At 43.0% G+C, this 12,655-nt stretch overlaps 1 protein-coding gene across 3 annotated transcripts in view; it reads left to right on the top strand.

Annotated features, from left to right (window-relative positions):
• The first annotated feature begins 208 nt into the window (after positions 1-208).
• The window catches only part of LOC106613802 (guanine nucleotide-binding protein subunit alpha-11), a 79,598-nt gene continuing 67,151 nt past the window's right edge, over positions 209-12,655 (top strand). Inside the window, exons 1-2 of one of the 3 annotated variants that reach the window (XM_014216426.2) lie at positions 222-399; positions 1,372-1,497. In XM_014216426.2, coding sequence (XP_014071901.1) covers positions 1,377-1,497 — 121 coding nt within the window. In that variant the 5' untranslated portion in view covers positions 222-399; positions 1,372-1,376. Of the gene's footprint in view, positions 1,498-12,655 lie in introns of all 3 variants that reach the window. The other 2 variants (XM_014216425.2, XM_014216424.2) reach the window with 2 other exon arrangements.

Genomic DNA, 12,655 nt, shown 5'->3' with positions numbered 1-12,655 from the left:
AAATAAGAAAATTGGCTACTTCAAAATCGAGATGGCCTCAATAGCGCTGCCAGAGATACTGTATATAATGACGAGATGGTTAACACCCTAACAATGGGAGTCATTGTCCCAAGGGCCGAAAGGCAGGCACTCTGCATATAGCTAGCTGTATTACCGCTTCGCCTCTACCTCTCTGGCGCGGCCAGTGTTCTCACAGACGTCACAATGGGACGGATATACGATGTCTATCTAGTCTATGGTTTGTCGGTTTCTCTAACAAACTTGGCAGTTTTTCGACCTGCCCGCAATGACAGCGTGTAAACCCCACCCATTCAGTTTTGATTAACCACCCTCATTCTCTGTCTTGATTTGCTTTCGCTCTGTCAGTGACTTTTCCTCCCAAGTGTAGCCAGCAACAAGGTAGTGAGTGTACATCACACCCGGGCTGACGCGTGATTACCAAGGGGAAAAAATTAAACGGGGCGATAAACGCACGAAACATTCAAGGCAATTCCCCATTTGTTGTCAGCGAGCGTTTAAATCTACCTACATTTTTGGAGGATGATACCACAATGAAGAACGTTAGCCAAATTGGGCGTTTTAGCTAGCTAAGTGTCATATGGCTAGCTAGCCTTCCTAGCTATATATTTTAGCCAGCTATCTAATGTTAGCCATACTTGTTAGCTAGGTGGTCACGGCTAGCAAATACAACACAATCTAGCTACAGTAGCTTGCTAGATAAAGCGAGTATTATTATTTTTATATTCGTGTTTTGCCGTTTGACAGCTAGTTAGCAATTTAGTTAGCTAGCTGATGGACAGTTTCACAGAGGCTCTTTGTCACTACTCGGACGTTTAATGGTCTTGGTTCTGGGGCGGCTAGACGTAGCATGAGACTGTACAGATGTGGCAGCCAAGTTTGTCCCGTTGTCTCCGGGTCTTGGGTTGGTAAGCACACGGCAATTTAAATGCGTTGGAAGAGTCGTTGCTAGAGAACTACGACATTTTAGTTGGAGAGGTATTGGTCATTTTTGGACTGAAACGCTAACTAGCCTGTTGACTGTGAAGAGCAAGCTAGCTATTGTCGCTGGCTAGGTGCTATCGAGTTTAACTGGGCCATATTAGCTAGTTGTATCTGCCTTGACTAGAGACTTACAAGCTGTCAAATATTTGGTGTAACTGTCCAATGCTAACTCGCGCAAAGGCGTCCTCAAGAGGCCAAACTTCGTAGCTAGCTGGCTACATTTGTTGCATCCACACCCCTCATTTATTTTTATCCTTGGACTGTCCATTCGGATTTACAAAGGGGATTGGGATAATTATTTGCTATTAAGTGTGAGGTCTGGGCGCCGCATTCAAGTCTGGCGTTTAAATACTGCGGTGATGACTTTAGAATCCATGATGGGCTGTTGCCTGAGCGAGGAGGCGAAGGAGTCCAAACGAATCAACGCCGAGATCGATAAGCAGCTCCGTCGAGACAAGCGAGACGCGAGGAGGGAACTTAAACTTCTTTTGTTGGGTACAGTAACATTAAACCATTCTTCCTCCATACACACACGTTCCTATAATGTAATTAATTGGATGGATGCTTGAAGTCTTCAAAAATTGGGATTGGTATGTGATGGCTTTAAATGTCGGAGTCAATTATACATCATTGCTGAAGTGATACCATTCATCAGAGCATAAATTACACTGTAACTATGTCTAATGATATGAGTGTTGTATTTGATCTATAAGGATTTATAGTATGCAAAACAAGTTGCCCCCCAATTACATAACAGCCATGCTGCTGTAAACCACAACGTTTCCCTACGTTATCCGATATGTAAAGCGATTTGACTTTATGATTTGGGTGGCATTGTGAGAACAACTCTGCGTTGTTTGTAAAGAACTCGTGCATTTCACGGGAAAGTCTACACCTGTTGTATTTGAAACGTGACAAATATTTTATTTTCAGGATTCTACATAAAGCCTCCAGGGCTGACATATCTGAGCTGTATTACAGTGCATAGGACAAACATAAGCACCCACCAAATAGAGCCCCACAGTGGACACGTTATAATACCCATAAAACCTAGCAGTCAAACACAGAAATGGTTCCAATCGTTTTTTTCACCATTCATTTTTCCCATAGGAGATTTTAGAACCACTTCAAACAAGGTCTGTGTTTCATGTAGGCTTCCCCTGGTGTGACGTTTTGATAACTGTGAAAATGTATCTTTGACAATGTGACTTTTATCAATATGTTAGGCTTTATTTACTCTGATTCGAATATGCTAATTAGCATCAAAGTAGTCTTCATGCAGGACAAATCCTTGCAGTCTCTTGCATGCCATCTCTAGCTGACACAATTAGTGCATTCATCTTAAGATAGTTAAGACAACGCATCACAATCGTATCAAGTACATTTCCCCTCAGCAAAGTATTTATCAGCAAAGTGGCTTTTTTGGAGGGTGTCTGGAGCGCTGTAAGTTATTTAAGATAACTTCCAAGAGTTACAGTTTCAAAAGATGGGCAGGGACTCCACTGTCCTGACTTTAGGGGGAAGCTTGTTCCACCATTGGGGTGCCAGGACAGAGAAGAGCTTTGACTGTGCTGTGCGGGAGCTGCCCTCCCGTAAGGGTGGGAGGGCCAATAGACCAGGTGTGGCGGAATCGTTCTTAAAGATGATCCAAGCTTCAACTGGAAGCCAGTGACACGGGAGAACTTTGGACGGTTGAACACCAGGCGGGCTGCGCCATTCTGGATAAATTGCTGGGTTTTGATGGCACAAGAGGGGAGCCAAGCCAACAGTTGCACTAGTCTAGACCAGGATTTCTCAAACTCGGTCCTGGGGCTCCCACTGGGTGCACATCTTAGTTTTGTTCTAGCACCACACAGCTGATTCAAATAACCAACTCATCAAGCTTTAATTATTTGAATCAGCTGTGTGGTTCTAGGCAAAAACAAGAAGGTGCACCCAGTTTGGGAGACCCTGGTTCGAGACGAGAGATGACAAGTGCCTGGATTAGGACCTGCGCCTCTTCCTGTGTGAGGAAAGGTCGTACTCTATGGGTGTTTTTAGAGCATGAACGAGTCAGTGCTTTAATGTTTGCAGAGAACTACAGGGTGTTGTCCAGGATTATGCCAAGGTTCTTTGCACTCTGGGAGGGGGACACGGTGGAGGTGTCAGCTGTGATGGAGTGGTCTTGGAGCGGGCAGGCCTTTCCCGGGAGGAGGGCAGCTCCGAGGTTGAGCTTGAGGTGGTGGGCCGACATCCAAGCTGAGATATCTGCCAGACACGCAGTGATGCGTGTCGCCACCTGGGTGTCTAAAATGGGGTAAGGAAAAGAGATGTCATCCGCATTCTAATGATAGGAGAGAACATGTGAGGATATGACTGTGTAGAGAGAGTGAGTAGAGGGCCTGGAACCGAGTCCTGGGGGACACCAGTAGTGAAAGCACGTGGTGCAGACACAGATCCTGTCTACCTGCCAGGTAGGATGCAATCCAGGAGTGTGCAGAGCCTGAGACGCCCAACCCTGAGAGGGTGGAGGATCAGATGGTTCACGGTTTCGAAGGCAGTGGATAGATCTAGGACCAAGGGGGCAAAGTAGGCCCACAGGCCGTATCCGGCCCGCAAGGCATACATATATTTATAATTTTGTAATAACATTTTTGTACCCCTTTTTTCTCCCCAATTCCGTGGTATTCAATTGGTAGTTAGTCTTGTCCCATCTCTGCAACTCCCGTACAGACTCGGGAGAGGCGAAGGTCGAGAGCCGTGCGTCCTCTGAAACACGACCCAGACAAGCTGCACTGCTTCTTGACACAATACCCGCTTAACCCAGAAGCCAGCCGCACTAATGTGTCGGAGGAAACATGCTCCTGGCCCGCCAGAGTCGCCGCTAGAGCGCGATGGGACAAGGAAATCTTGGCCTGCCAAACCCTCTCCTAACCCGGACGACGCTGGGCCAATTGTGCACCGCCTCATGGGTCTTCCAGTCACGGCCAGCTGTGACACAGCCTGGGATCGAACCCGGGTCTGTAGTGATGCCACAAGCACTGCGATGCAGTGCCTTAGACCGCTGCGCCACTCAGGAGGACCCCGCAAATTGATTTTAACAAACAATTGGTCCCCCCAAAAATGTGTCCCTCCGTTGAATTTCAAAATCCTGATGTGGCCCTTGCCCACCCCTGATCTAGGAGGATGAGGGGAGAAAGTCAGCTTTGGCAGAGTGGAGAGCCTCTGACACAGAGGAGAGTGGTCTGTTGAGTGAGCCGCCTTGGAGCCTGACTGGTTAGGGTTAGGGTTAGAAGAAGATTGTTCTGAGAGAGATAACGAGAGTTGGTCAGAGACCGAACTCTCAAGTGTTTTAGAAGGCGAAGAAACGGATACCGGTCAATGGGTAGGTTTCCCTGTGGGTCCAGCTTTTTATTTGACTTTCATTGGCTTATCAACACCAAAGATAACAATTACATTTTAGAAAAACAATGGCAGCACTAGCTATTCTCTTATGGCATTTGAAAGCCCTTAACCTCACCTACTCAACAGCCAGTGTAATCCCGTGGCGCGTTATTCAAATACCTCAAAAATGCAAAAACTTCAATTTTTCAAACATATGACTATTTTACACCATTTTAAAGACAAGACTCTCGTTAATCTAACCACACTGTCCGATTTCAAAAAGGCTTTACAACGAAAGCAAAACATTAGATTATGTCAGAGTACCCAGCCAGAAATAATCAGACACCCATTTTTCAAGCTAGCATATAATGTCACATAAACCCAAACCACAGCTAAATGCAGCACTAACCTTTGATCTTCATCAGATGACAACCCTAGGACATTGTTATACAATACATGCATGTTTTGTTCAATCAAGTTCATATTTATATCAAAAAACAGCTTTTTACATTAGCATGTGACTAGCATTCCCACCGAACACTGCCGGTGAATTAACTAAATTACTCACGATAAACGTTCACAAAAAACATAACAATTATTTTAAGAATTATAGATACAGAACTCCTCTATGCACTCGATATGTCCGATTTTAAAATAGCTTTTCGGTGAAAGCACATTTTGCAATATTCTCAGTAGATAGCCCGGCATCACAGGGCTAGCTATTTAGACACCCAGCAAGTTTAGCCTTCACCAAACTCCGATTTACTATTAGAAAAGTTTGATTACCATTGGTGTTATTCGTCAGAATGCACTCCCAGGACTGCTACTTAAATAACAAATGTTGGTTTGGTCCCAAATAATCCATTGTTATATCCAAACAGCGGCTTGAGTCAGCTCCTATTCTCTGCCCAGTAACAGTAGAAGCATAAAACAAGGTTCTAAAGACTGTTGACATCTAGTAGAAGCCTTAGGAAGTGCAAAATGACCCCACAGACACTGTAGTTTGAATAGGGATTAGATAGAAAAACTACAAGTCACTTCCTGGTTGGATTTTTTTTCTCAGGTTTTTGCCTGCTGTATGAGTTCTGTTATACTCACAGACATCATTCAAACAGTTTTAGAAACTTCTGTGTTTTCTATCCAAATCTACTAATAATATGCATATCCTACCTTCTGGGCCTGAGTAGCAGGCAGTTTAATTTGGGCATGTTATTCATCTGAATTTCTGAATACTGCCCCCTGTCACCAAGAAGTTAACCCTGGAAGCCACCCGCACGCACCAATGTGTCGGAGGAAACACCATACTGCTGGCAACCGTGTCAGCATGCATGCGCCTGGCCTGCCACAGGAGTCGCTAGAGCGCGATGGGACAAGGACATTCCGGCCGACCAAACCCTTCCCTAACCCGTACGATGCTGGGCCAGTCTCCCGGTCGCGGGATCGAACCGGGGTCTGTAGTGATGCCTCAAGCACTATGATGCAGTGCCTTAGACTGCAGGAGGCCTAGATTGAGTAATTTTAAAAATATATAAGAACTCTTCTCTCAACTGAGGAAGCCGGCTTGCTGGGAGCCCACATCTCTCTCCATGAACTCAAAAGGGTATTCGATAACATGAATAAAGACACCTGGTTGTGACGGTATTCCTCCTGAGGTCTATTTAGCCCTTTGGAATCAATTAGTTCCACCTTTACTTGAAATGATTGACACAGCTGTTCACAAATGTTCATTTGGAAGGGATTTAAATACAGCACTAATTACGCTTTTATTAAAAAAGTTACGGATGCCACACAGTGCTCTCACAAACTCCCTCTATCTTTGATAAACACAGATATTAAACTATTTTCAAAAATTCTGTCTTCCCGTCTCGAAACTTACTTACCCAAATTGATACATCTGGACCAAAGCGGGTTTATTAAATGATTATCCTCAGAACTTCCGTCTATTACATATCTTACATGCTTCATCAGAAACTAAAGCTCATTGGGCAGTTCTCTCTTGACGCAGAAAAAGCTTTTGATAGATTAGAAGGGTCATATCTTTAGTTGGTTTTTGAACAAATGGGACTTGGCTCCAATGTCATGATTAAAGTACTATATGACAATCCCTCAGCCATAGTAATAACAGGCAATACCTGCTCTGTTCCGTTCAGAATAACTAGAAGTAGCAGGTAAGGTGATTCTATCTCATCTCTCCAATTTGTCTATGGAGCCCCTGGCCCGGGCGATTCGATAATTTATGGAAATTACTCATCTCTCAATTCTATGGATCACAATCTCATGCCGACGATATCTGATTTTCCTTATAGATGTATCTCAATCCCTCCCAAAAGCTCAGAAAATCATAGACAAATGCAGCTCTATTTCAAGTTAGAAAATCTAACAATTTGCCCTACTGCCACTCGACCCTGATGGAGGACTCCATCCCAATCGTTTCCCATTTTAAATATTTGTGAATAGATATTTCCTTCCTTAGATAAAACCATGGCCTGAAACTTTAACAGAACACTCAATTCGATTCGACCACACTAGTTGGACTAATATCCCAGTTTTTTTTTTAACCGGCAGATTATCTATTATCAAGATTAATATATTGCCACATCTGAATTTTTGTAGTTAAATGCTTCCCTTGTCTCCCCCTTCTGGCTATTGGGATAAAATCCATAGTGCGCTTCAAAATGTATATGGCAAGCAATGTTTTCGGCACTGAGCAAATTTCAGGTCTGCTGAGCGCAAACTTGAACATTGTGAAAATGTGGTGCAACTTCCAGTGCGCGTTTACTGTGAACAGTTAGGCTGTACCGGCAATACAGTTTTAAGTGGTCATGTAGGCTACCATGGCTATTTGATCATAATGTAAGCCTACCAGAGTGGCCTACCATCAAGAACAATGGAGCTAATGTATCCCATAAGATTTTAATATAGAAATAGCTGTTCTATCATTTAGCCTACAGTAGCAGTCAATTTGTGGTGTTCAATGTAGGCCTACATTCCATGAGACTTTTGGGGGAAAGAAAACATGCATGGCTTGACATTAACCTGTTTATCAACTTGTCCTCCAGACAAGGTGACTGAAAATGTTGGTTTTTGATGCAAGAAACCACTTTACAAAATAAAATGCATTACTATTCCCATACCATGATTACAGAGAATCAGACAAATTATGCTACCCTCTGCCTATTGGCTACTTAGCTTATTCAAGCCTGTCTCAAAATACAACACTGCCCCTTTAAGACGGAAAAAGCTCTTTACCTGACTTGCTTTTCAAAGATGTCTAGAAATGTATACATTTTGTGCTCTTGTAGGAAGCAATCACTCTCCCATTGCTTACTACAAATGATCTATAACTGGGCAAATAATTCACTAACTAGCAAAGAATATGAACAAAATGTGGGTTAACACGTTTAAATGTTTTACTCACGTTGGCTGCAGTGAAGGAGAGCCCGCAGGTTTTGGTAGCGGGCCGTGTCGGTGGCACTGTATTGTCCTCAAAGCAAGCAAAGAAGTTTAGTTTGTCAGGGAGCAAGACATCATGCTCTGCGATGTGGCTGGTTTTGTTTTTGTAGTCTTTTTGTTGTCCTTAAGCCATTTTGCCACAACTTTGGAAGTATGCTTGGGGTCGTTGTCCATTTGGAAGACCCATTTGCAACCATTAACTTCCTGACTGATGTCTTGAGATGTTGCTTCAATATATCCACATCATTTTCCTGCCTCATGCCATCTATTTTGTGACGTGCACCAGTCCCTCCTGCAGCAAAGCACCCCCACAACATGATGCTGCCACCCCCGTGCTTCGACTTAAATATATTTGTAAAATCTATGGCAAGACTTAAATAGTGGTCTATCGATGATCAGCAATCAATTTGACAGAACTTAATGCATTTTGAAAAGAATAATAGTCAAATGTTGCACAATCCAGGTGGCGAAAAACTCTTGAGACTGACTCAGAGGCTCACAGCTGTAATCACTGCCAAGGGTACTTCTACAAAGTATTTACTTAGGGGTGTAAGATTTATGTATTTCATTTTCAATACATTTGCTAAAATGGCTAAATATTTTCGCTATTATTGTAGGGTATTTTGTGTTGATGGCTGAGGGGTTGCGGGGGGGATTGGATGGAGATGTGTTGGCTGGGTGGGGAATGGGATGGTTGGGGCTGGAGGTCTACTTATTTTGTTCGTTTTCTTTTTTCCTGTTCATGCTGAATTAAATATTTATTATTCAACTATGTATTTCTTAGTTGTTTTTTAAGCGGCAGCCTACGGGAACAGGTGGGGTGGAGGATTGAGGGAGGAGAAAGTGGGGAAGAGTTTCCCAGAGTTACTGTGTGTGAATGATGGAAGAATCTTACCCCAGTTGTAGGCCCATTTGAGTGTGTGGGGTCCCTTAGGCCTGCACATCAACCAGTACTGGGACCATTGAAGACTTGGGATGCTTGCTTTCAAAGTGCTGCTTGAATGTCTTTGGATCTGCTTCTATAAGGTCAAAATGCAGGAAGTTAAGTCTGTGGCTTATATTGAATTCAAAGTTGACACATGATAAATCTTAAGCAATACCATGCGACAAACTACTACACATATGAAAGGCTGTACCACATATACCAGTACAATAGCCTACACATGCAGAGGAACCTAAAGGCACATACAGAACCAACCAATACTACCCCTCTGACAGACTAGTGTGTACTAGTGCTGCCTTTGCTCCAGTCTTTTCTTCTATATCTGCTCCCTTCTTAGCAGCCATTGCCTTGGCATCAGTCAACTTCAACTTGAGTGTCACGTGCGTTATATCAATACCCTCTAAATGAATCTCCCCAATTGTGGACAGGTTTGGATCTGAATAACAGGAGTGAGTGAGTGTGTAAGCTTTTGTTCCTGCCGAGCTCATACCGGATTACAAATCATAGCCTATGGCCGTGATTTGTTATGTTGATTATTTAAGTTGGGTGTTAGAGCTGGGCCGGGACAAAACCCTTCACACACTCCTGCTCTTCAGGACGTCCTGCAATGACTGAAACAGACCAAAGCAGGATAATAGTGTTTCAGGTGGAAACAGCTTACCTAGTTGAGAGGTGATAAGACTCAGGCACACCCATTGGTTTTTGTATAGAGATGGTGCAAATAATGTTTGCAATTTGGTATTGATAACATGACAGTAATTCTGCCTCCAAAAGCAATTCATTGAAAACTCACCATAGCAGTGTTGTGGAAATTCTTACACAGGGGCACTCAAAGTCAATCTTAAATGAATCATTGTTTATCAGCGCGCTCGAGAGGTTCCAACAAACTTGACGCACCATAGTGAACGTCTGTCAAGCAGTCCCGCTAGTTCTTATATACTGCAGACAAGTCATATTTGCACAATTTAGCTTATTCATAATGAATTCAACTTTAACATTTGCTTTATTCATGTGACTGACCAATACTGGGTCCTGCATGTGACCGACCAATACCTCACAAGGCTTCTTCTCTAAGCTGAGATCTTTCGTTCTCAAAACAAGGGTCTGGACCTACTGCCAAATTGCAGATACTCATAGTGAGGATTCATTCAATCAGTCACTTGCATGAACACAAACGGTTATTAGAAAAGCACCAACCTAGAACACAGAAATGTATAAATAGAAAAGCACCATCTTCCATCACAGCAGGTATGACTAAGGTTACATAAACTTGCCTACTAGCTATACTAATGATCTGCTGTCCAGAGGACAACGGCAAACTGATTAATGTCTTCCCCCAGTAAAGTAGGTACGCTGTTGAGAGGATACTAATCAGGCCATCTGAAACCTCTCAAAAACCCAAATACAGCTTGCTAGGGTAGCTACAAGTAGTACTTGAAGTATGCTACCCACTCCTCAGACACAAACATTATCAAGAATGCCTAGCTTCACCATCTAAAGTTGGCTAGCTAGTTAACTAGCAAGCTAGATTGTTGGTTTATAGATTGTTTATTTATCATGCATTTACATGGTTAGACAAATAGATGGGTAATGTAGCCATCAAGCCAGGCTAATGTTGCTAAACATGCACTAGGTAGCTAGATAACAGGTAGGCCTATTGTGTGAATTAAAAACTTGCCCAAGACAGTTAACAGAATTGTCAATTTAGCTGACATAATGCATTTGGAAAGTATTTAGACCCCTTACTCAGTACTTTGTTGAAGCTCCTTTGGCTGCGATTACAGGCTTGAGTCTTCTTGGGTATGACGCTACATGTCTTAGCACACCTGTATTTGGGGAGTTTCTCCCTTCTCTGCAGATTCCCTCAAGCGCTGTCAGGTTGGATGTGGAGTGTCGCTGTACAGCTATTTTTCAGGTCTCCAGAGATGTTCAATCTGGTTCAAGTCCGGGCTCTGGCTGGGCCTTTTAAGGACATTCAGAGACTTGTCCTGAAGCCACTCCTGCGTTGTCTTGCCTGTGTGCTTAGGGTCGTTGTCCTGTTGGAAGTTGAACCGTCGCCCCAGTCTGAGGTCCTGAGAGCTCTGGAGCAGGCTTTCGTCAAGGATCTCTCTGTACTTTTCTCAGTTTATCTTTCCCTCGATCTTGGCTAGTCTCCCAGTCCCTGACGCTGAAAAACATCTCCACAGCATTATTCTGCCACCACCATGCTTCCCCGTAGGGATGGCGCCAGGTTTCTTCCAGATGTGACGCTTCGCATTCAGGCCAAAGAATTCAATCTTGGTTTCATCAGACCAGAGTATCTTGTTTCTCATGGTCTGAGAGTCCTTTAGATGCCTTTTGGCAAACTCCAAGCGGGCTGTCATGTGCCTTTTACTGAGGGGTGGCTTCCATCTGGCCACTCTGCCATAAAGGCCTGATTGGTGGAGTGCTGCAGAGATGGTTCTTGAGTGTCATAGCAATGGGTCTGAATACTTATGTAAATAAGGTATTTCTGTTTTCATTTTTAATACATTTGCAAAAATGTAGCATCCGTTTTAGAATAAGGCTGTAATGTAACAAAATGTGGGAAAGGGGGTCTGAATATTTTCCGAATGCACTGTAGATAGTTAATCCAGAAATTTGGACCGTTTGCCTCAATTCGGCAGTCTCGTCCAGATTATCATGGCCCTGGTGTGTGACGTGAAGCTTGAGACAGGCATTTGTAGTTCTGTATTATAGGCAGATTAGCAGCTAATTTGTGTTTTATTTTGGGTGGGTAAATACAAGCGAATATGTTGTTAAAAGTCACCTTGTCGGGGAGATATTTACACGGTTATCAAAACGTCATGCCAGGGTAAGCAAACATGAAACACTGCCATTATTTGATTTGTTAAAAAAATGAAAAATGAATGGTGGAAAAATGTTTGACTGCTAGGTTTTATGGGTATTATGACTCCTACTGTGGTACTTGTATTATTATTGTTGTCATGTTGATGACATTTGTAAAAAAAGACAACCAGAGGCTTCTTGGACAAGATAGAGGCATCACACACAACTGACTTCATCTTGTTCGCACTTTTCTATTGCACACAGAGCGGTGTATAATGGCAGAGTGTAGTAGGTAGTGAAGTAACCTACTTCAACCCATTAGTAATGGTAACTAAGTCCATAGGTTTTTCCTGACCATGTGACCCGATAACTTAACTAGAAACCAGAATATTTCTTGGTGGGGTTAGGCAAAACTCCTGGCCCTGGTAATGGCTGATTTGATCCTGAAGGTTGCTGTAGTAGTAGTAGCAACTGACTTCCACAAGGAGTGACCAATGTACAGTATGAATACCAGCATGGACATATCTTACACAGCCCTACAGCTTCGGTCATCACAAACGCTTGTGGAGTGGATGTGATTTTTTTACAATCTTTTGTACTTCAAAAGCTGTTGCTTGGCCAAATTTGCCAGGTCATATTATTGGTGAGGAAGAATGAAGTGTTAGGCTAGGCCTGTTGTAGGTGCATATTTTATGCTGGGGAATGTATTTTGAAGGTGTTACTGAAATTCTAGACAAGTACGCTACATTATCAGTTTGATGTTCCCTGCTCCAGAATGTGTTAAACTAGTTCAGAAATAATCTGTCAACGTCTCTACACAAACTTGGAACTACTGGTTGCCCTCTATTTGCTGATCATAATTGCATATCTTAATTGGTTGTTATCTGTGTTAATGAGATTTGTTTGGAAGCCTAATTATTAATCAGTTAAAACCATAGGCCTTAATCCAGATAACGTGGATCATCATGATCTTCATACAAGTGGATTTCTGTCTAGGAGCATGATAAAGCATACTAATAGTTTTACGCAGCCAGACATGGATTTATTTTTTGACCACTGCCTTATTAACTCTGGAAGAGTTATTGC

Source organism: Salmo salar, chromosome ssa10, assembly GCF_905237065.1.
Source record: "Salmo salar chromosome ssa10, Ssal_v3.1, whole genome shotgun sequence".
In the NCBI taxonomy this organism is placed as follows: Eukaryota; Metazoa; Chordata; class Actinopteri; order Salmoniformes; family Salmonidae; genus Salmo; species Salmo salar.
Note: the sequence above shows the minus strand (reverse complement) of the source record. Positions and strands in the feature narration are given on the sequence as shown.